Below are 24091 nucleotides of genomic sequence, written 5' to 3' on the forward strand. Positions count from 1 at the left end.
TATCTCATCTATTCTATCATTTCACTTTTCTTTCCTTGCATTTTTTTGGATTGATAGGTTTTCTTATTCTATTTTCCATCTATTATGTTAGAACTTAATCCTATGACTATTTTTTATTGTTTAAGAAGCATGTTTATTTGAAAATTCACATGGATTACCGGGGAAAATGACAAATTATGTTATGTAAGGGTGTTTTAAAAAATACTGCCTAAATATGAAGACTAAAAAGGTGACAATAAACAAGAAATACATCTAGAATGGAGGGAGAATTTAGCTGTCCCCTGCCCAGTGCTGTGTTACTAATACTAAATTATCCAGCTATAGCATAATATCTTCATATACGGTAGTGTTAGAATTATATGAAAATTCCAAGAGAAATAAATATGTCTTTATAATAGATACATTTTTATCAATTTAGTGCTAGTTCAGACACTATGTAGACTTTAGGTAACTCCTGAAGTTAAGATTTACTTTTGGACCTAGACTATGGTCAATCGTGGTCAGTGTTTCATATGCACCTTAAAGTAAGGTATCCATCACTATGGCTCTTAATGATGTGTCTCATCCAAGTATAATATTAGTTTGATATTTCCATCGTCTTCCAGGACAACACAAGCATCCTAGATCCCTTTGACTCCATTTATCCTTTCTCAAAATCTATGCCATTCTTGTCATGAATTTGAGTCATCTTCTTTACATCCCACAAAACATTATCCTGTAATTATACACTGGTATTTTCCCATCTATTTAATCTTCTCATTCTTGGTTTTCTACTTCAAATCATCTCATTTTTGCCTGAAGAACACAACTTGTGACAGATTCTTTCAGTTTTTATTTGTTTAAAAATGTCTTTATTCACCTTTACTCTGTGAAGGACATTTTACTGAATAATAGAATTCTATTTTCTTTAGCACTTTAAAAGATATCATTCCATTGTCTTCTAACCTCCATAGTTCCTGTTGAGAAGTCAGTTTTACATCGAATTATTCCTCTTTCAAAGAAACTCTGTCTTTTCTATTTGCTTCCAAGATTTTCTCCTTGACTTTTGCTTTCAACTATTTTACCTTAAAATGCCTATTGTAGACTGTGTCCTCCCAAAATTCTTTTGTGGAAACCCTATCTCCCAATGGGATGATATTAGGAGGTGAGGCCCTTCGGGGGTGATTAGGGTTAAGGGAGGTCATCAGGATGGAGTCTCCATAACAGGATTAGTGTCCTTACAGGAGTTGTGAGTGGGCTGGCCTCCTGTCTTTGCTCTCTGCCATGTGAGGATATAAGTCTGAAGGCAGCAATCTGGAAGAGGGCCCTCATGGGAACTTGACCCTGTGCCACTCTGATTCAGACCTCCAGCCTCCGGAAGAGCGAGAAATGAATTTCTATTGTTTGTAAGCCCCCCAGTCCATGGTATTTTGTTATAGCCTATTGAATGGACTAAGAAAGTGCCTAAGTGCAGTTTTCTTTATATTTATCCTGTTTAGAGTTCACAGGGCTTTTTGAATCTACGCCTGGGTGTCTGTTGCCAGTTTTGGAATATTTTCTGCCGATATTTTTTCATATATTACTTTTGCTCCATTTTATCTCTCCCCCTCATATTCCAAACATACTCATGTTAGAACTTCTTACCATTTTCCCAATACCTCTTACTCTTTCCTTTGTGTTTTCTCTCTGGATATCTCCTTACACTTTGGCCTGAATGTTTCTTCTGATGTTTTTTGCTTCATTAATCTTCTCTTCAACTGTGTCTAATCTGCAGATATATCTGTCCATTGAGCTCTTAATTTTGTTTGTTATATTTTTCAGTCCTAAGCTGCCCAATTAATTCTTTTTTAATCTTCCAATCCTCTGTCAAAATCTTGCATTTAATGTGCTCAAAGACAGTGAGCACAATTATGATAAAGTCTGTGTCTGATAACTCTACTACCTGGAGCCCTGTGGGTCTTTGATTGTCATCTGCTCCTCCTCTTGATTTTTATTTACCTTGTTTTGTCCCTCCAGTCATTTTTAGTTGAGCGCTGGACATTGTATATAAAAGGAGATGTAATCTGAGGTCTGGTATATGATACCTTCCACTGGAGAAGAGTTACATTTGCTTCTGGCCGGTGACCAAGGACACCAGCAATCTGGCATCACTTTAACCTATTTACACAGAGTGACATTATTCAAAGGTTGGCACTGGTCTCTGTAAGGGCACATCAACTGAGTGACCTGGTGTCCCACACAGACCCTCCTCCCTGTCCCCCCAGCACCACCCTGGTGAGGGCCCAGTGGCCATGATGAGCACGTGACGCAGAGGGCTGGGACAATGCCAACGACAGCAATAAGAGCAACTATGTTTTGCCTCTTTGGGGACAGGGCTCTCATAGAGCCTGCACCCTGCCTGACCTCACATAATCTCACATAATCCTCTCAACAACCCTTGGATAGGATGTAGGTAACACAGCTGTCCCATTTTCGAGAGCAGTAAACCTCAGAGAGGTTGTATGCTTGTCCTAGAACGTCAGCCAGTAAGCCGGAGAAGCCTTGATTCAAACTGACAATCCAGGGCAGCCAGGCTCCGTTACGATGCCAGGCTCAGCTCTCCCTAGAAAGTCGTTTTTTCACTCCTTTCCAGAACATCGGTTCTCCCATGCAGCAAAGAGGTTGCAGTCACATGATTCTGTTTCCCCACCTGTAAAGTGGGGACAGTGACAGCGCCCACTTCTGGAGATGTTGTGAGGATCAATGTGGACGCACTTAGGGCAGGGTCTAGGTGGGGTCCTAGAAAGTCAGGGCAGGGCTCTTTGGATTTGAAGAAGGAGGAAGCAGGGAGCCATCAGCAATGAAGGGGACATGAAATAAACAGGGGAGGACTGGGTCAGGTGGGCTGCAGAGACTCTGCCCACCACCTACAGGGTCATGTTTCATGTGCTCAGGGTGTAACTCCACAAAGTCAGCCCCAAGGATCCTCTGGGCCTGGGATGTGGAATCTGCAGATCGGGTGCTTCTCGGGCCTGCCTGCTGTGGGGTTGGAGGTTCACGTGTCCTAAGGACTAACTGAAGTCACCCTTTTTGGAGGATTAGGGGATTAACTGCATCAGAAATTGCTTCATTACCATGCCTGACAAAAGGTGTCGTTATTTTTATCTTCTTTTTACTTTTCTAAAGTTGTTTTGCTGTGGACCATCCTCAAAGTCGTTACTGAACTTGTTACAGTATTGCTTCTGTATTATGTCTTGGTCTCTTGGCCGCGAGGCACGTGGGATCCTAGCTCCCCAACCAGGGATCAAACCCACACCCCCTGCATTGAAAGGCAAAGTCTCAACCACTGGACCGCCAGGGAAGTCCCTATATTTTTAATTAATGCCTTTTATCTGAGGCCATCCACGGGTGTTAGGGAGCCCTACTCCTTGCCCACAAGGCGCAGTTTTTGCATCACAGTCAGGGATGTAAGCCTTCCCACTGCTGCCCCTGGCCTGGCTGCCGACAGGGAGGGGCCCCTGCGTGGGCCACGCTGCCCTCTCACCAGGGTGTGATTTGTCATGGTCATTCGGGAAGGAATGGAAAACCACATCCATCTGTCTCAGGGTTTTCAACATCCCCAAGGTGAGGCTCACGATCTGGGGGGCGCCCGTTAGAAGCGTGTTTCAACACCTGGTTCAGCACACCCACGAGGGCACTCAGGACGTCCTTCCAGACGGGGTCAGCTCACCACCAAGATAAGGCTATCCACCGAGTCACCACTTTCCCTTTTCTCACCAAAACCACCTCTATGTTGTTTAACAAGACACATGAAACACAGCCCCTGTTTACCAAAGTGGGTGCCTCAGAACACCTGCCTTGTAAGATGTCCCATTAAGAAGGTTCCTTGGTCAAATAGGTTTGGGGAAACTTGCAGACTGTCTCCCACTGAGGTTCACTGAGCCCTTTAGTCCTGTGAGGTTCTGGGCAAATTTGCAGAAAGGGATCTGGTCAACTTGGTCTAACCCTCTACTTCCCTCGAACCCTTTTCCGAGGGAATACCCACAAATGCTGTCCCCGATGGCCTGTCCTGCTTTAACCAGTGTGTTTCTTTTGCTGGTGAACCCACACACATCATAACACTGATGACCCTGAGGCCTCCTGTTGACTGTAAGGGCGTCTCCCTCCCCATGGGTCCACCCTTCATGTAGGTGGACGTGTGTAGCTGGACCCGTCATGCAGGTCAGCTGGGCAGCAACTTCTCTGCTGACCGGGGAGCCCTCACGCGGAGGCCAACGCAGCTGCCGAAACACGGGACGGGCAGAGGTAAGCAGACCTGGTCCCCCTCAGACACGGGAAACCTAATGTGGGGATTTCTGGGGGCTGAGGGGTCTGGTCCTGGATTTCTGGGGCCTGTGGGGCTGAGAGGCCTTTCAGGACCAGGGGAAGTGAATTCACCCCTCCTGTCCGGTCAACAGGGCCACGCAACCGAGTCAGAGGTGAAGCTGGAGGGAGGGCTGCAGAGGCCGGTGACAGTGGCTGGTGTGTGTCTACGTGAAGGGTGCCATCCCTCCCCCTCCCTCTCCCTCCCCCTCCCCCCACCCCATTTCCCTCTCTCTGAATCAGTCTCACGCCAGCTACTCTGGCCACCTCGCAAGGCCAGCCACATGGCCTCTGTCTTACTTCTTGTCCCTCTGGGTCTTGGGAGCCTCCGGGGCTGGTGGGCTACAAGCCTCAGGCAGGAGAGGCGCCCGGTGAGAAGCGGAGCTGTGGGGCCCTTGTCCGAAAAAGGGTGCTGACAGCTGTGTACTACACTCAGTGGGGGTGGAGCCTGTGGGCAGCCCTGTCTGGAAGGTGGGAGGTCAGGGGTCCCCCTCCCAGCCCACGCCGCCCACTCAAGTGTCAGCCTCTGCAGAGGTTCTGCTCGGTGACCTGAAGGAGGAAGGACCCCTACCCAGCCTCCCCGCCCCCCCGCATGTAGTCACACCTTACCTTGTGTCCGGAGCGCGTGGGTGAGGTCTGGGCCACCAGCAGCCGTACCACGGCGTCCCAGCGCTCGGCCGTCTGGCGGTCCCACGCGGTCACGGTGAAGGCCACCTGCTCGGAGGGGATCTGCAGCTCCCGGGTGGCGAAGACCGTCCCGTCAGCCCCGACTTTGAAGTCCATGCTGTCGGTCTCATAGTGTGTCCCCTTGGTCCCCAGGCAGCTGCTGAACTTGACTGCAAGAGGAGGGGGAGAAGGTCAGGGCGCTGGGGACCAGCCTGGCGGGCAGGCGCCCACTCACAGCTTATTTCCAGCAGCGGGTCCTTGGTCTCTAATGAGCTTCGAGAAAGTGGTGATTTAATTGACTTTTCGACCTTCAGGTACTGGGTTTTATCTCTACCCCGTAGGGAATTAGCTGAGGCCTTAGAAAAAGGAACATCGACCCAAAGCAATGAATGCATGTTCATTCTCTCTGAAACACAGCTGTTCTCATTTCTGCAAACGCGTCTCCCGGTCACTATCAACTTTGGGTTCCACCTGAGTCTGAGCCATGCGGGGGGAGGAGTTTCTTTACCCTCAACCAATTCCCTGGTCACCTTGGGGCAGCCGAGAGCTTTCTTGGTGACTTGGAAGCAGGCGTGGAAGGCGGATGGTCTACTGCCACTGCAGGGCAGGTACTTTGCTGTGCTTCCCAAACAGTAATTAGGCAGTGAATTGTCAGCCCCTCCCACTGACTCCATCACCTGGACTGTTTGTAAACCCCCTGCAGGAAAAGACATCTCGGAAGCCGCGCATTCACCGGCATCGCATTAGTGCCTTTTTCACATGTGTGCTCCTGCAGCTGCCACCTAATGTGGTGAATTATGAGGCGCCAACAGCCAGTGTCACATTCTGCTCATACAAACGACGGATAAAGTTACCTGGTGTTTATAGAAGTGTGGGTATCTCAGCAATCACGGTGGGACGATTGGTTTTTTTAAGCAATTTCACTGTCATGAAATTACAGCTTACATGATTTAATTACTATTTATTCGAGAAACTAAAAAGAGCTCCTCACTGTTAGGTTTGATAAGTGTTTGCCCCTGCGTTCACCTTTTATTGTTGGCTGCCTTGAAATAATAAATAACAGAACGTTCCCTTGTTTCAGCTCCTTTACTTCAGACTCTCCCCAGTCCCCAGCAATCCCCACGTGTGGGTTTAATATAAAAATGTTTTTAAATGTGAGGAAACCAGACATTTCCGTGTGTGTACAGACTCCAGAGCTCACAGACAGGGGTCCTCGGGTGGACGAGGGCAACCAAGGTGAGGAGTGGGCTGTGGCTCCAGGGAAATGCCCCCCTAGTGGGGGGATAATCACATTCTTTTTCAAGTGACAGGAAAATTCCAAACTGCCTTTGTAGTCCTGTCCTCCCTGTCGGTAAACAAATTAAAATCAGCAAAAAACGGAGTGGATCAATTATTTCTGATGCCCAACTGTCACTGACAAAGATAAAAATGACAGTTCTATGATTGCCGGGAGATTAGCACAAAGTACATGAATAAGTCCTTTGTGCTCTGAAAGAAAATTTCTAACAACATGAATGGGATTGGACAGTAGTGGGAGGGTTTGAGTTTCTTCAGGATTAAGTGATGGTGTAGTTGTATTTTTTTAAAAAATAGGCGCATAGCTTTGGTGGCATTTGAGGGAAATGTGGACATTGCTGTCAGAGAAAAAAATCACCCTCATAGGAGCTGCCCCAACAGGAAGGTCGGAGTACCGTCCACAGGAGCCTGGGACCTTGCAGGGGACAGATGTCCTCAGTGGACGGGAGCCCTCAGGACATTAAAGGTGGCACCACCAGACGTGACCTATGATGATAAAGTTGGGCCTCTCCTCGCAGCTGCTCTTAACATCTTTCAAGCCTGGGTCTGACTCGGGCCCTCCACGCGAGGAGGCATGGGGGCTTTGGGACAACATGGAACCCAGCCTCCAGCTTCAGTGTGACTGAGGCTTGGCTGATCGGCTCAACCAAACAGGTTGGTTTCACCATCACGTCTGAGACTCCGAGCCCTCGTCAGTGAGGAAGCAGGAGCTGGAAGGTGCCTGTGGGGAGATGGGGGCCGTTCCGAGTGCCCGCGGTGCTGGGGTGCCAGCTTTCCAGAAGGAAGGGAATTCAGAACAGTGCCTTCCTGTGCGCGCCTGGGCTGTGTCTCTCTTTCAGAGGGAAAGATCAGGAAGGTTTGTTCTTCTGAGACACCAGGGGCGTTCATGGCACTTTAGCTCTGAATAAGTGAACTCCCGTTTGAAACCCTGAGGAACGTGGGTTTAAATTTCTCAATGTGCAAACACTGCTCAGGTTACAAACACGATGTCTTGCCATAAAAATGGGAAGTGACGCAAGAGGGAGAAGATATGGGGATATATGTATACATATAGCTGATTCACTTTGTTGTACAAAAGAAACACACCACTGAAAAGCAATTATACTCCAATAAAGATGTTAAAAAAAAAAAAAAAGGGAAGCGAGCACTTGAGGGGCAGACTCTCCAGAGACGCGTCTGAGGTCTTGGGGCAGGAACAGTTCCTGTCACCCAGAAGCCCATTTGCCTTTTTCTGGTGAATTGCCCCAAGGCAGTTTCCCTCTTCGCTTTGGCCACCAGGAAGCTCAGAGGCAACGTGGTAGCTGGGACCTAGCAGTGCTGAGGCATTTACCAACCATAGCACTTTCTGCCCAATTTTCTATCTTTGTTTCCTCTGCAACCCACTTTCCTCCTCTTGCTTCCTTTTTATTTCTGGAGTCTGCCTCTATCTCTGCAGGTTAAACGTCGTCCTCTTTTAGGGGCAAGGGTGCTGCCAGGCCGTCGCATGCTCACAAGCTCCTGTGCGGGCCAGGCCGGGTGCTGTGGTCCCAGCATGAGGGTCCGAGAAGGTCATCCACACTTCGTGGGGAGAAAATGCCTGCTTGGATGTGCAGGCCCCGGGCTCACAACCTCCTTCAGGCTCCACCAGAGGAGATCTGCTTGGAGGGAGACAGAACCTCCTTCCCTCCGAGGCCGGGATGTGGGGCCTGCCGGGCGCTCGTCACCCACCGCCCAGCCCCGCTGTGCGTCTCTGCGGCTTGCTAACTACTTCCACTAGTTTTAAACAAACGTGACAAGAGATGGGAGGACTCCCGAGAGAAATCAGGTCCAGTTGTTTAAACACACACAGTCACAGCCCCCGCTGCCTCGTCCCCTCGGAGGGGTGGCGGCCGTGGCCCCTGGGCAGCCAGCGCGGGGGGCGGGGGGGGGGGGGGGCCAGCTGGGCCCTGGGGGCAGGACTCAGCACACCTGCCCGAGGGCGGGGTCCCGGGAGGCCTGCCGAGGAGGAGGGCAAGCGTGAGCTCCGGGCGCAGGTGTGCGCTGCAGCCATGCCCACACCGGCAGGCCCCTTCGGGATGGGGCTGGGACGCCAGGTGTGTGACCCGACCAGCAGTGGCCTCTCTGAGCACAGGCCTCTGGGAGCAGCCGCAAAGGATGGACGGGGCCAGCGCAGTGTAGAGGCTGGATGAACACAGCTTGTCTTGCGCTCCGGCCAGTACCCATGTTACCCACTTGAGGAGACAGGGAGCAGAGCACTGGGCCAAGGTCACATGAGGTTGTTCATCCCACAAACATTGATGGGCCCCCTGGTGCCTGGCTCTGGGGATCTACCTGGGAACGCAGAGCGGAGGCTCCGGGTGGGAGGTGACTGGGAAATGGCAGCACAGATGGTGGAATCACACAGGCTTGTACGGGGTCACCAAGAGGAGCCGGCCCAAGGGGTGGGGAGGGGAGCCCTGCGGGGTGCGTGGGGTCAGCCAGCACTTGGCATTCTGACCCTCTCGCACAACTGGGGGCTGGCTCCCCCTCCCCAGCCCAGGCCTGGCCCCCAGCGCCCGCCTGTCCCTTCGGACAGGACGGATTCCAGTTCCAAGCCCTGTTCATCCCGAGAAGCCGTCCAGAGAATAATGGATACCCGCCCGCGTCTGCCGTGCTCCTGAAATGTGACTCGACGCTGAAAAGGCCCAGCATTTAGAGCGGCAACAGCACCGTCGATGGCTATTCGAGGAGCACACGTGAGAGACCAACGCCCAGGAAAGCGTCCAGCAGGACACGGTGGGAAGGCCTGAGCACCAGGAAATCAACTACGTGCAGGATTCCGTCTTCCAGGGGGCCTCCCCTCCCTCACCCCTCGCCGGGAAATCGGGAAAGCAGAGCTGAGGCTGATCGGCAGTCAGGGCTGGTCGTCCTCGGGCTGGGGCGCTGCCCATCCAGATAAAGGGCAGGGGCGCACCTGGCTGGCCATCTGTCATTGAGATGCATTTTCCTTCGCGCTGCGTAAATGTTAGTCTCTGTCTGTCATCCTGGTGTCCCTGCCGACACGTCCCCTGAGGGCCCACTGAGTTATTGCTGGAACCCCCGTGGCCTCCCCTGCCCCAGGGCTGCCCCCCGATTCTGCCCCTGGTGGAACCCCTTGCCCTGTGGTGAAGGCAGCTGCACATGCACAGCTCCCGGGGCACCAACATCCATCCATTCGTGTTGATTTATGGACACAACAGTCAGCAAAAAGCACAGTGATCGTCAGATGGAGCTCAGAGCGGGAGTGAGTGGTCACACTGCAGATGTGGCTCCCAGGGGCTGGCGGGGGGCAGGGGGCTCTGCGTGAAGGAAGGAGGCCGGTTCTGAGAGAGCCTGACCCAGGCGTGCGGCGGGAGGGCTTCCCGAGGATGGGGTCCTGGTGCTTCTGCTGAGCACCGAGGGATGCAAGAGGAGAGCTTGGGCAGGGGAGAGCTTTCCAGGCCACACGGCGGCACGTGCAAAGGTCCTGAGCAGAGGGAGTGTGGGGTGTCAAGGACTCAGAGCCAGTGTGACGGGAGCCAGGCTGTTGGGGTGAACAAGAGTCAAAACAAGTGCACAGGAAGGTCCTCAGCCAGTGGGATGACCTGCAGACTCCAAGAGATGGGCAGGGTTAGGGAACTCCCCGCCAGGAGGGAAGGGCCTCCGTGTCACTCCAGGGGTTTCTAGGAAGGTCCAGCAGCCTCTGGGGCTGAGGAGGCGTCCTGAGCGGATGTGACGGCCTCCCTTCGGGGCCAATGTTAAGAGAGGGTCGTAGCCTTTTCCAGCCATAAAAACACCCAGTGAACTGAGGTAGGGGTCCACCGCTGTGACTTCAGAAGTACGTCCTCCAAATTTAGCTACAGTGGATCACAGGACTCCTGCACACACTTCTGCTTGGGAGAGAGAAATTCAAGAGCCAGGAAAAGAAGGGGAAAAGGAAGAAAAAGAAAGCAAGGAATCCAGGGAGGGTCCTCAACCAGGTGATTCAGCCACACACCCAGCAACGATGCATCACCAGGGAGGCGGCGCAGGGAGACCCTGCGGGGCAGGGGGAGAGGAGACAAGTCCAGCAGTGCCGGCAAAACCTCAGGACACTGCAGCCACCCCGAACTGGTCCTGGGGCCCCCGAGGGAGCCTCCCGTGGGTCATCCGCTGGGCGCGGCTGCGTCCCTGTGGGTCTCCCTTTATCCCCCAAGGGTGCTGTCTGCTGACTGTGGGGCCTCCTGGTGGCCGTCACCATGGCCCTTGCCCATCCGGGAGGGCTGGTGCTGCGGCTGGCGTAGACAGATGCAGCTGGGTGGTGGCCGGGGGCTGTCGAGTGACTGCTCATGGGCACGGGGTCTCCTTTGGGGTGACAAGAAGTTTTGGAACCAGAGGGAGCTGACGGCTGCTCAGCATGTGAATGTACTAAGCGCCACGGCATTGTTGTTCACTTGAAGTGGTGAAACTTATGTACGTGAATTTTACCCTGAAGCAGTTTCCAGGGCCTCCCTGAGCCCCTGCCTCCTGGATGCTGGAAGGACAGGGAGAAGGGCGGCCTCAGCTTCCTGCCCCTCAAGACCCCCAGCCCCCCCCCAGGCCCCACGTGCCCGGAGCTTCACAAAACCTCCCTGGAAACAGCTGTGATCCACGACCCCAGCTCCCCTCCCCACGGCCTCTCCCCTCCCAGCCCAAGTGCAGGCCAAAGAGGCGGGGAAATGCTGACGTCGGAGAAGAGGTGGGGAGAGCGCTCTGGGGCCCGGGAGGGAGATGAAGGCTTCACGAAGCGGGGCTCTGAGCTGCCATCCTGGAAGCTGCCTGCGTGCCTTCACGTGCTGCGTGTCTGTGTGCTGGGTACCGCACCACGCGGGGACCCGAGAGAGCTTCACCGGGTCTCCAGCGCCTCCTAGGAGTGTCACAAGCCTCTAGGATGTCAGGACTGGAAGGCGCCCCAGAGATCATCTCCTCCAGCCCCTCATTTTATCGATGAGCAAACTGAATTTGCTGAGAGAAGATGACACTGTAGAATGTGCCCCAGCGATACGCAGGCCCAGAGGCGTTACAGACATCAGCGCTCTCCATCAGGGCCCTGGGCACTTTTAATATCTAGTTAACTGATGCCCAAAATGCAAAGCGTGCGGCAAGCCTGTTTTCCTTAGAATTCTGTGCATTCCTAACGTTTGCAGCTGGTGTGCACACCTCATAAGTGAAAACTCTGCAGTCCACGTGCTAGAATCTGCGGCACGGGGTGTCCTGGCTCCGACCAGTTCTGAAATATGAAGATCACGCCGATTCGCTACTCTGCCTGTGTAGCACCATAATTAGGCCCTCGGCTAAACAGCAGAGACCCGCTTCTTTCCTTTTTCCAGGACGGTGCAAAGCCCTTTCTTAGAAAATTTTTCTCTCCCCCGCGCCCATCTCGCTGGCTGGCAGCAGACAGGTGCAGCCATGCTTATCCACAGCGTCTGCCGAGAACGTGCGGCACCCATGAAAGGAAGCCCGGCGGCTCCCCCACCAAGAGGGTTTACATTTAACCCTCTACCCTCATCATTTTTAATTGCTCGCTCCGTGAGAAGAACGAGGGGACGGCATGCTGCGAACAGGCGTGAGTGACACCTGCGTCTGCTTCCGCATTGGCGGCAGCCTGCTGACATTCACGGGGGCAGGGGGCTGTGCCTCCCCGAGTCTGGCATACTGGAGACGTGCACCATGGTGCTGAAAGTCCCCCCTTTTGCTTTTTAAATTATTTTTCTTGTTAGTTGCGCTGAGAAAGATCAAATGAGCCAGAGGTGAGCTTGTAGCTGGCACTGTGCTGAGGAGTAAATACGTTCACCCGGCGGAGTCAGCCTCCCTCCCTCCCTCCTTCCGTCCATCATCCCCCACTCACTGCGTCTCCACGCTCCGGGCACCGGCCAGGGGCTGGGCAGCCAGGGGAGACCAGGGCAGCCCCAGGGGCAGCACATGCTTCAGGTGAAGGTCAGGGTTGGAGAGGAGGCCTTTTTTTTTTTTTTTTCCTCACCCACCCCACTTCCCCTCTATGGACCCCACGGTGGCTTTTACTGAATTCTCTGTACTTTCTGTTACCATGTAGTTATAGAGTGATCTGAGCAGTGAAACCCATAAATCGAGTTGACCTCATACCAGGGCTCTGTGCACAGAATCACACCAATCCGCTCAGAGATGGCCTGATCTGAACCACATCCCCCACTGTGCTCCCTGGCTTCTGCTTGTGGCAGGAGATTTGGAATCAAAGGCACCTTCAGGATTGGACCATCTTCCCTGTGGAGCATCGTGATATACAGGGCCTCTGGGTCCTCCCCGGGGTTGGCCTCATTATTGGTGGACCTGCTGTGGAGTTCAAAAGGGAGCAAAGATGGGATAGGGAAGTCAAGACTCAAAAATGAAGTAATTCCACTAAGATCCATGAGTATTCTGAATAAACACGGCTTATCCTCCACTGAGTGTCCTGAGTGGCTCTGCCAAGTGTGAGGCTTCAGCGGGAATCAACTTGAGCCTTTGAAACCATGCACCTGAGAGTGGGACTTGAACCCAGCCCAAACCCACACATAGTTTCAGGACTTAATGAAGCTCAGGTTCTTGATGTCTCAGTGCAGAAAGAATTCAGTGAGAGACAAAGTGATAGGTAAGAAGCGGATTTATTTAGAGAGAAACACACTCCACAGACAGGGTGTGGGCCATTTCAGAAGGTGAGAAAGGCCGAGAGGAGGCCTTGAGCACAGCCCCGGTGGGGCTTGCTCTTTGCACAGTGCCCCCAGGGATGCCTCTTCCCTCACTGATTCTCCAAAACAGGACTTGTCCCTGGGGGGGACCTAGGCTTCAGGGAGGTGGGCACCAAGCACGCGATGCACCCCTCTCCCTACCTGACTGTATCTAAAGCCACGGGGAGAACGGTCAAGTGGCCACTGAGAGCCCTACTCGGAGCTCAGCCTTTCGCTGCACTGTATCCTCAAATTTACCCTCACGGCCCACCCCCAGGGAGGAGACCACCTTTATCCTCCTCTGCTCTAGTGATGGGCAACCAGGAGGAGAGGGGGCATCCCTGGCCTCCAGTCTCCCAACCAGAAAGTGATGGAGGCAGAGCTTGAACGCAGTGGCCCCAAAGACCACGCCCTCCAGGTGCAGCTGAGAGGACTCGTGGGCTGTTCTCACCCCACCTGCCTCCCCAAGCTCACTTGCACCCTGACTCTCCCATAGCTCATCCCCTCCCTGTGGGCCAAATGCTCCAAGCGCTCAGCCTCAGTGCACTCAGTTTCCCGTGCCTGAAATGCTCTGCAACACCCTTTACCACGCGGGCCGCCTCCTCCGAGGAGCCTTCCTGGATTTATCTCAGCTGTTGAGTCCCTTCTCCCCAGAGCTTCATTCAACTCCAGTGCTGTCCACTCCAGGGGCGGGGTGGACACTGTTTAGAACTGCTAGTGCACGGTGATCAGAAGCGGCGGACAGAGGTTCAGTGGGTTTTACTAATGTGGGACAGGCACGGGGGTTGTGAAGGGGGTTGTGAAGCCCCCTGAGAAGGGGCTGTCGCAGGCCCCGCATTGCTGCTCCCCCCGCAGCCTTGGGATGGACGGGGCATCACTGGAGCCCCAGGTAACTGGCATCCTTGGCTGTCCTTCCAGACTCTTTCCTGAAATGTGTATTTTATACATAAAATGTTGTTACGTTTGCCTCTTTTCCACTCAATCCGAATCAGACACCTCCCTTGACTGCACACAGGCATCAGCCCCACCCCTCCTGCCTGTGGAGTCAGGGAAGGCCGGTCATGGATGGAGACCCTGCATCTACTGAGCCCGGGAGTAGTCTGCCCACCAGGCGGAACCCCGGAGCAACCGGTCTGAGTGTGGTCACCGGCAGATGCCGTGGGTGCGCCTGGACCTCAGGAAGGTGCCCCGGGGCCAGGATGGACGCCTGAGACTGTGGCTGGCTGTGTTTTCTTGTTTTCTTCTGCCATCATTTTGCTCAGCACAGATTCCCGAGGCGGACATTTGCTGACACGAGCTGGAAAAGCGCCATTTCCAGCAAAGTGTGAGGGTACCTGCTGACCCTCTCCATGAGCAGGACGTCTGTGCGAAGCCCCACACGGCGCGAGTCTGGGCGGGGGGGGACAGGCACCCCCGGGGGCCGACGCGGATCACGGGGGCAGGGGAGGGGGGTGTGCCCATTAGAGGACCCCCGAGCTGGTGCTCAGGGTCGGCTTGCTCTGCTGTGGCACGTCTCCTAGCACCACGGGCAAGAGGTTGCCCGCCACCCTCCAGTCCCGTCACCCGCGAGGATGGGGCTGGGGGTGCCCTGCCTCTCGGAGGACGTGTCCATGAGGATGAGCGTGGTTGGAATCTCACCTGGGCCTTTAAACTTAAAATTGATGTGCGTTCAAACCATGATGTGATCCTTCCTTCCTGAAGAGGCCCTGCCTTTGGCCGAGAACAGGCGGAGTCACATGCCCCTTCACCTGAGTCCCTTCACGATCTGCTTAGAAGGCTCCAGCAAGAACCAGGGCCAGGTCTGCATCTGCTGGAAACCTCAGACCCGAGGAGTCTTCCCCCCACACTTTCCTCTGTGCCTCTTCGCCAAACTCCCGTTGCAGCGATGTGGGCGCAAAGCAGAGCCAATTCCTTCTCAATCGGTTCCGTGCATTTTCCGCGTCTTCTCAGTCACCCCCAGGTTTCACGTGTGCACATAGACTGTGTTGTCACACTGTGTTGTGCACACAGACTGTGTTGCCTCCAGCTGCGTGGAAGAGCCTCTAACTTCGTGGGAGAAAGTGGGTCCTTAGGGAGCCCTGCTGCAGTGGGGTGCAGGCTCCGAGGTGTCCTGGGTGGTACAAGTGTCTCCACGGGGGGCCACCTGAGCTGCCCACGGGTCTCCCTCCGCGTGGTCTGTGGCTCAGCCATCCAGGCCTGTTCCATCCCGCCCTGCATCCTGCCCGCTCCCCTCCACTCTGTGTGCAGGACTGTTCTCCCCTACCCAGCCCTGGCCCGCTTTCAGGGTCCCCTTTCCCCCAGGATGCTGGGGGCCGTCCCTTGTGCCCCCAAGGCCACCGCCTGGCTCACGTGGCTCCAACCGCTCCTGCCAAGTAAGCTGGGCCACCAGGCACTGGGCCAGCCCTCCTCACCACGAATTCCAGCACCTACCACCGGGGTCCTCTGGCACCCAGGATTTGCTTGAGAATCTGGAAAAGGCACAGATTCCATTTCTCTTAGCTTCAAAAATGGATATCCAAGGAGCTATCAAGCCATGGAAAGACACAGAGGAAACGTAAATGCATTTTACTTAGTGAAAGAAGCCAACCTGAAAAAGCTACATGACATTCTGGAAGAGGCAAAACTATGGAGGCACTAAAAAAATCAGGGGTTGCCAGGGGTTGAGGGGAGGGAGGGATGATCTTTAGGGTGGTGGAAACACTCTGGGTGACGCTGTAATAAATGGATAGGTCTCATTACAAATTTGTCCAAACCCATGGAACACACAACACCAGGAGGGACCCTAGGGTAGACTGTGGACCTTGGGTGATGGTGAGTGTCAGCGCAGGTCCATCCACAGTAACGATGTTCCCCACTAACTGTAACGACGCAAGATGTTGATAACAGGGGAATCTGCGCAGGGAGAGAGGGAGTGTATGGAGCTCTGTACTTCCGGCTCAGTCTTTCCATAAATCGAAAACTGCTCTAAAATGTAACATCTATTAAGAAAATGGATATTCACCATCCATTAGACACATCGTCTCCAGAGAAAACACTCTGTCTCAGAAATGTTAAAAGTCTCATTTTAAAGCAAAACATTGAAACCTGTCTCATGCCATCTCGTCTACGGCAGGGAGCGTGAAACCTGCCTCTCCCTCTGGGTTTCCTTGGTAATGAATGCCACACTGTGATCCAACGCCCCAGATTTCACATCCATTTCCCTGTCCAGGAAACATCAGCCGAAGCGGCAACAACCATGAGCCCTGGTCCGAGCGACTTGTGTTTTCCAGCGTGACTCCCACTCCCAGTGTTGCCTTGACAAGTTCCTGGGGTCCTAATCTAATATTCATGCACCCTGTGAAGATGGGGGTGCTGACGGGAGAAGCAGAGCTCGTCGCCCACCGCCCTGCCACGACTGCACCATGAGGCTTCAGTCTCAGCACGGTTCTGAGCCCACCTAAGGAGAGGGATTTCTCTAGGTTCTGGGACTAATTAACAGTCCTTTGTTGAGGAAAACAGAGATGCAGGAATCTCGGGAGACACAGGAATTGGGTGGAGGAGGCAGGCAGCGGTTCCAGGTCTGAGGAGGGTTATTTATGCAGAAGGTCCTTCCTGAGTGGCAGTCAGAACGGAGGTCTGAGCTCCTCATTAGTAAATCCCACTGACGCCCCATCACAACGGAGTTCATGGCTCGTAAGTTGGTGGCACCTCTGATGAAACCCTCCCACCTGCACTCACAGGAGAGCCAGCAGGGGTGACGGCGGCGAATCCAGCCGCAGACCCGCCAAGACGCCCAGGCGTGGGAGATGCCCAGGCCCCCTGCTGAACTGCTGTGCTCACACCCAGAGGATGGCTGACCACAAGCGTGTCATTCCTATGTTTAGAGAGTTGGGCTGGGAGGGATGTGCTTCCCCCAAGGGCCCAGCGTCACTGGAGGGAGGAAGGGCCATCTGGTCCATAGCTCCATCTCGGGGATGTGGGAGCCGTGCTAACGGCCAAGGCTGTGGTCGGGGGTGCTCCAGGAATTGGGGGTTCCTGAGGACCCTGGAGGGGGTGGCCCTGCCCGGACCTTTACTCTCTCGTCCAAGATTCCAGGAGTCCATCTGATTCTTTGGAAAAATGGGGGGTGGTTTTTGACTGTTAAGAAGTCTGTGATCTTATTGAAGATCTAGACCAACATTTCATGAACTAATGAACAATCTGTGAGTTTTCATTCGCTCACTCCTGACGCGGTTGTCACTCAGGTGTCCCGCGAGGCACCTGGAGCACCGTGTCGTACTGAATCTCACAAACCTGTCAGGAGTCCTGGGCTTTCCATGGCTCAGAAGAGGGAACCGAGCCTCACAGAGGTTACCGGACCCCCTCAGGTCCACGGCCAGCGTGTGGCACAGCCAGTGCTGAGGGTGACGGGGCTCCTGGCCCCCAGTTTTGTGCCAGAAGCGCCCCCTTCCTTCTGGTTGTGAACGTGACCGAGGCCGTCCCTGCCCTGGAGCCCTTCCCCAGGGACACAGACCAGGCTGAGGGAATCGCGTGCGTTATTTAAATAACGTCACTCCTCCCAACAGCTACGTTATTTCAGTTATTTCCGAGGCCCCCCTATTCTTTCCATCAGCTCTTGCTACCAAGAGCTTTACATACAAAAACCATACCCAGGTGTCCATTCACAAACACACGGTCACACCTACATTTTAAGCCACCATGAGAAATGTAGCCGCACGCGTACTGACAGTCTTGACAATCCACAAGGGCGGGTCAGGTTTGTGGCTGTGATTTCGTACGCCTGGGAGAGGGTGGCACTGGCCTGGTGCAAAACTTCCCGCCCTCCCGATGATGATGTTCATGGAGAGAGAGGATAAGGCTTGGGTGGTCCCCGGACGCAGGGAGAGGACGGCAGGCTTGCTCTGAACAGGGCTCCGCTGCACCCAGGGGCCCCCTGCGCCGTCCCCGGCTGTGGAGATGTCATTGCCCCCGGTGCTGCTGGCAATGAATGACCGTTTCTAAGCCGGGCAAGTGCAAGCTAGCACGTCTCTCAGGGGCGCTGGTGACAGAGAATGATGGTGATCACTGCAATAACAATGGCTGCAACTGCTCAGAGAGCTCTCGGCACCTGCCAGGCTCTGGTCTGCACTCCATGCCCACACCATACGCCGTCCCCACAGCTCGGGCAGGGACAGCTGTCACCCGTTTTACGGGTGAGGGCACCGAGAGATAGAGCGGAGACGGCAGCCTCCAAAGTGACCTCTGTTTGAGGAGCATCGGGGCCGGGGGTTCCCGAGAGGAAACCGAAGGCCCCTCCCGGGTGGACAAGTCCCCGGCGGGGCTCAGTGGGCAGCCTACTCGCCTGGCGGTCACCCCACGGGCACCTGGCTGCTCTTCTGCCTTAGTCTCCTTTGGGGCACCGCCCCGGCACCCGGTCGCCCCAGACAAGCTGCTACAAGAACAGGGTGGGTCTGCAGCTCCTCCACGGCTCCTCCCGCCCACGAGCCTCTCCTTCTGCAGGGCCCCGGCTTTGGCGGCCTGGGGCCAGGTCCCCTCTTGGGCTCCTGTCACATCTGGACGTGGCCCTCGTGAGGTGATGAGGAGGGAGTGGAGGCTGGCAGCAGGCCAGGGGGGCGGGCCCTGGGGGGACCCTTTACAACACAAGGAGTGGGACTGCTATTTTTAGACCTGCCGGCCTCTCTCTCGTTAGCTCCTGCACATCAGGACTGAGCTAACGAAACCATCTGCAGTTAAGGCCCAGGTAGAGAGATGGCTCTCTCCCGTCCCCAGAGGCCACCTCTCCTCCCCTCCCCCTCCGCTTCCCCCTTCCTCCCTTCCCTTCCCCCACTCCCTCCTCCTCCACTGTCCTCTCTGCAGGTGGGGGGCCAACAGGAGGAAGGGGAGACTCTGGATGGGCCCCCAGATCTGGTTTATGATTTTACTTCATTTTACCAAAAGGGCTGTTTCTTGCTCTCTGTATTTTAAGAGCATTTAAAAGCACTCCCGCTCTGCTGACTCACCCATTCAGTTTCATTCTCCTCTCAAAGCGCTCGCAAGGCTGTTCCAAACATCTAGGGAGGACATGCTATTTAAGGCCGGGTTAAGGTTCGGGAGGGCGGCTCTGGGTGACCACAAGAACCGCCTCTGGCAGTGTGACTCCAGGCAAGTCCAGCTCAGAGAGGCGGGATCAGCCTCCTGGCCGCGGCCCCTCCCAGCGCCGGGGCGGGGGAGGGGGCACCTCACGCGGGGACAGTGCGCTCGGCACCCGGCAAAGAAAGGAGCAGACACGCGATCTGTGTCTGTCCATCTGTCCATCCACGGACCGACCCCTCGCACGTTGCTCTCTGCCGGGCACATGCTCCTCAGGGAGCCCCTGTTCTCCAAAAAGGGGAGACACTCCGAAAAGCGCAGAGCCAAGCCTGGTGCAGCTCGGGCGGCTGCCGCTCCAGCCGAGGGAGCCGGACGGGCAGGTGTCACAGGGCGGCTTGGTTGGTCAGGCAGACCGGGCGCGGAGAAGGCGAGGGTGGCCAGGAGGCCCGGGACACGGGGGCATCGCAAGGGGCTCTTGGCGGTGAGTGGAGGAGGGCCGACGGCAGAGGAACACGCAGGGGCACACGCTCACGCACACCAGGGAGTGATGTGCGCACTCGGGCACACGTGTGATGGCCGGGGACAGCCCCGGGCAGCTGGAGCAGACAGGGCCCCTCCACGTGCACAAATGAGAACACAGATCACACGTTAACTCATTTACACCCCACAGAGGTGCCGCTTAATGTTTGCGATTGGGAGGGACCTGAGATGTCTCCAGGGCAGGGACCTTCACTTGTGTAGAAACCACCCCTGTGATTCAGAAATACTTGTGATTCTGAGGCTGCAGGTGGGCAAACGGCTGTGGATTTCGCAAGCCTGGAGCGGGCACCCAGAGGCTGGAAGCCTGAGGCCTCCTCCCAATTTCTCTGAGCCCACAAATTCCAGGGTCACCCAGGCTTCCGAGGGAGAGGACTTCCCTGGAGTCCGGGCAGGATGTGGGGTCTGAACCAGGCTGCTGCCCGGCTGTTCTGGCCCCAACCTGAGGTCGCCAGTGCCGAGATGGGGGCACGCTTGTCACCCCGGGAGGGGTCGCTCCCTGTGGGTGGGAGGGACGGCTGAGACAGCCTAGAGCCCCCGGACCGCCCTCCTGCACCGGCTTCGGGGCCCCTGGCGTCTGACAGCCCCACTCGCGGGGCACATCTTCAGTCTCCGTTTGAATCCAAACCCGCCCCTGAACTTTACCAGCTGCTCCCTCTGCAAACACACGTGGGTCGGCGGCCAAACATTTTTCTAAAGGAATCAGAGCTCAGGAAGTGTGAACACATTTCCTCCCCCTCTCAATCACACCGACAGCCGGCAACCTCCCCCTGGGTCTTCCCTCATCAGAGCTTTCTTGTTCTGGACGCATTCATGTCACACTTGGCTTTGTGATGTTTGGGGACCCCCCTTGAGACGAGCAGACCCTTGGGGTGCCCGTCAACCAAGGACGGAAACATCCTCAGGGGCCAGGTGGGCCTTGAGCAAATGCAGCCAGGAGCTCAGGTGGGGGCAGCTTGCTGGGGACTCTGGGGTGCAAGGTGCTGGGAGAGCCCAGGAGGGATCCTGGTGGTGGATCCCGGGCAGGGGTTGAAGGAAGGCAGGAGCTAATCCGGCCAGGCTAAGACGCCCTGGGCAGAGGGACAGCCCCACAGAGACCTGGGGCCCCCGCCCTGGGCCGGTCTGGGCTCCACGAGGCCCTTCAGGGCACCAGAGAGCAGTTCTTCAGAAGGGACGGGGCCACACGCGGTGCGCTCTGAGCACTTTCCAGGATGGGCCTCCCTCCGACATACTTTGGGCTCTGATGGTCGGGACCTGGGGACACATTCGCCAGGTTCACGACGAGGAACGCTCGGTGGTGAAGAGTGAATTCTACCGGGACACGGAAAGAAAGAACACGGTTCTTCCTCTTAACTGTCTTCCCCAAACATCCCCTTCCTTGGCCAGGGACCGTCCCAAAGGAGGCAAAGACCCGAGACACCTGTTCGGTTGTTTCTGGTCCTAATCCCGCTTCTGAAGAGCATTAAGGAAGCAGGAACACATTATTTACTGCTCACGACATCACCATCCGAAGAATGCCTCAGGCCCCAGGTCCAGGGCCAGTGTGGGGGAGGGGTAGGAACACGGCTTCACACCTGTGGCCACGGTGCACCCTGTAGCTCCCTCTCGGAAATCTCCATTAGACACCAGGGGCCCGGGAAGTCCTGCGAGGGCCAGGGGACTGTATGACCTAAAACGGTTGGACCCAAACCATTTCTATGACCACTGGAAGAGATGCATATTGGGAACTCAGGGTGTATCTGTCGGCATGAGGCTGGGTTACGCCGAAGCAATGAGCAGCTCCCAAAGCACCTGACCTGCCGCTGTGGGCCAGTGGGGAGGCTCTGCTATGGAATCCTGAGAGAGGTTTCTTCTGTTTCCGTGGTCGCCAAGCTGGGAGCACCTGCTGCTGAGAAACGGGAGTCACTGGCTCCCTGGTTTCCTCCCGGGAGGGATGCTTGCTCCTGGTTCACTGGCCAAAGCAGAGCGCGAGGCCAGTCCTAACTGCCCAGGAGGGAGGGAACGACGTCCTACCCTGTGGGATGAAGTAAGGGTGGACTCTGTCAGTAACGCGTTAACGTGCACATAGCAACCAAGGTAATGACGGTGTCTTGAGTGTGACTCTTGTTCCTGCACAGACCTGTCACAGCATCTCCAGCTGGGATTTCTCTTCTACCATAAACAAAATGGCAATTAGAACGATACACACCCAAAGCAAGTCCTGCATCTAAGGAAACAGGTTTAATAGATGCCTCCAAAACCAATGCCGTTTCATCTCAGCCTGGGGCGCGCAGGTTGGCAAAGGCTTCCTGGCCTCCCTGCCTTTTCTGTTTGTTCTTTCCCTCATATTAGACTGTAAGATCCCTGAAAGTGGAGGTTGTGATGCTGACACTTTGCTCACCTTGAGCAGAAAGGTGAGGTCCAGGGAGCCCTCGCCCACTCTTTCGCACCCGTTTCTCTGACGGAGGCCGATGGAGAGTGTTGGCCATTAAATCCCAAAGCCAGGGGAGAGAGCCTGGCGCTGGGCTGGGTCTTGCAGGTGAATGTCTCTGCAGATTCCCGCCCACCTGAGCTGCACTGTGGTGGCTTAACCCCCGGCAGGAAAAACAGCCAGTTAATGAAGTCATTTTGGAGGCGATGGATCCTGGCCACGCACAGTCCTTACCCCAGTTCCCCAGACCTTCCAACGCACCCTTCCAGGGCACTGCTCGACGAGCTGTATGCAAATGCAGCATTTATCCCAGGGTAATTACCCCTTGTACAAGTTTGACATGAAACCTTGATAAGGAATTGTTTTTTTTTTAACATAGCGGCAGAGAAGCTCAGCCAAATGCATAAAGATTATGTGACATTTCACTCCTGAGCGTAAATTAAAATGTGCAGAAAGGTCAATGAACCAGGAAAGATTTTTTTCAGATGATTTAGGCAAAGAGAACGGGGAAGGCTGGAGGCAGAGGGCGAACCCCTGGCGTCATCCACGCCTGCCCGAGCCTTTGCCTGCAGAGGGCTGTCCCGCCCACCGAGCCCACTGCCCCGGCCCAAACGCAATCTGTCCCCAGTGGGCCTCGCTCCTGCCGAGTGCACGGTAGGGTATGGCGAAAGAAGTTTCTGGACTTTCCTTGGAAAGACAAGGCATCTCTCAGAGAAAGGCAGCCTTTGGACTAGACTCTTCTGGCTGCTGAAAAGAGAAAGTCCTGGGCAGGAGGCTGCAGTTCATCTCAGGGTCCCTACTATGTGATCAGCACCTACTATGTGCACCGACCGTGGCGGGTGCAAGAGTGCGGCGAGCTGCCTTGCCAAGATCTGAGGTCTGGAAGCAAGTGGCATGAGCTGTGTGGCCTTGGAGCTCTCCCTAAACCTCTCTGATTCCATATCTGACGCAGCACCATCACCCTCAAACCGTGAGGCACGAGCCTGTAGCCCGCAGTCAGACTCATGGACTCACTGCAACAAGGGAGATAACATGCTGAACTAACAACCTCGGCCTTGAAGGGTTTTTGCCATAATTCAATGAGGTAGCACACAGAGCGAGCCCAGCACAATTATGCCCGGGGGCGGAAGGAAGCTGGTGAAGACTCTCGGTGCACCTTCCCCACAGCTCCAGGTTCTGCTCTCCACTCCCAGCCTCCCCTTCTGTGACCCAGAGAAACGCAAGGAAGACGAAAGAACAAGACAATGGCTTTTACAGCAAGATGCACAGGGGTAGCTTTGATTTCTAAGCTCTGCAAGTAACCAGAGCGCAGTGTCTTATCACCTTTCTTTTAACAAGAGCAAGGTGCTTCCCCACCAGCCACGCACGTCTTTATCTCAGCAGTCAGGGCTGCAAAGTGTACCTTAATTTAAAAAACAATTATGAGTGAAACACAAACTCCCAGGAATTATCCATCCTTCAGAAAGAAAGAACAGAGCACCGACAGAAAGACATGAGCCCCCCCTTGTCGTACAACACTTCCGCGGATGTTCACAAACACTTTGGGGATGAGGCCGCCGATGTCCCGCCCGTTCCCCATTGTTTCTCTTCTGGGCCGGGGTGGGTGGGGGGCGCTGGATCGGGAGGTTTGTAGGTGAGCACGGTCTAAATACAGCTCTTCACATTCTGCGTTCATAACTCTAAAGGCTTTTGTGATTTAAAGCAGCAATTATATAGAGGCACGAGATGAAGACTCGAAGAAATTATCATCTCTCCTTGGGTTGGGAGGGGAGGGCAGCAAGCAAAGGTTAATGCTTTGGTGAAATATTTCCACAGTTATTTCATGCAACCATTTTGCAATATCCCTAATGTTTTCGCACATTACATACTCTTCCGGGGGAGAAACAGCTTGTGTTTTTGAAAGTGAGGAATAAAAACCTAACAGGCCTCGTGGCTGACTTGTACCTTGGAAGATTCTGCAATGAGGCTACAGCTCGGAGCTGTTCTTTTACATTCAGGCACCAAAGAGTGAGCTGCGGGGGCTTCCCTGGTGGCGCGGTGGTTGAGGGTCCGCCTGCCGATGCAGGGGACGTGGGTTCGTGCCCCGGTCCGGGAGGATCCCACATGCCGCGGAGCGGCTGGGCCCGTGGGCCATGGCCGC

The 24091-nt window shown here is 54.9% G+C and overlaps 1 protein-coding gene across 2 annotated transcripts in view; it reads right to left on the reverse strand.

Annotated features, from left to right (window-relative positions):
* Positions 1-24091, reverse strand: part of CDH4 (cadherin 4) — a 558830-nt gene that overhangs the window by 155308 nt on the left and 379431 nt on the right. For both annotated transcript variants that reach the window (XM_029219930.1, XM_029219931.1), the window contains exon 3: positions 4930-5156. In XM_029219930.1, coding sequence (XP_029075763.1) covers positions 4930-5156 — 227 coding nt within the window. The remainder of the gene's footprint in view (positions 1-4929; positions 5157-24091) is intronic.

The sequence above is a fragment of the Monodon monoceros genome, unplaced genomic scaffold, assembly GCF_005190385.1.
Source record: "Monodon monoceros isolate NGI ecotype Baffin Bay Population unplaced genomic scaffold, NGI_Narwhal_1 Super_Scaffold_13, whole genome shotgun sequence".
Classification (NCBI taxonomy): Eukaryota; Metazoa; Chordata; class Mammalia; order Artiodactyla; family Monodontidae; genus Monodon; species Monodon monoceros.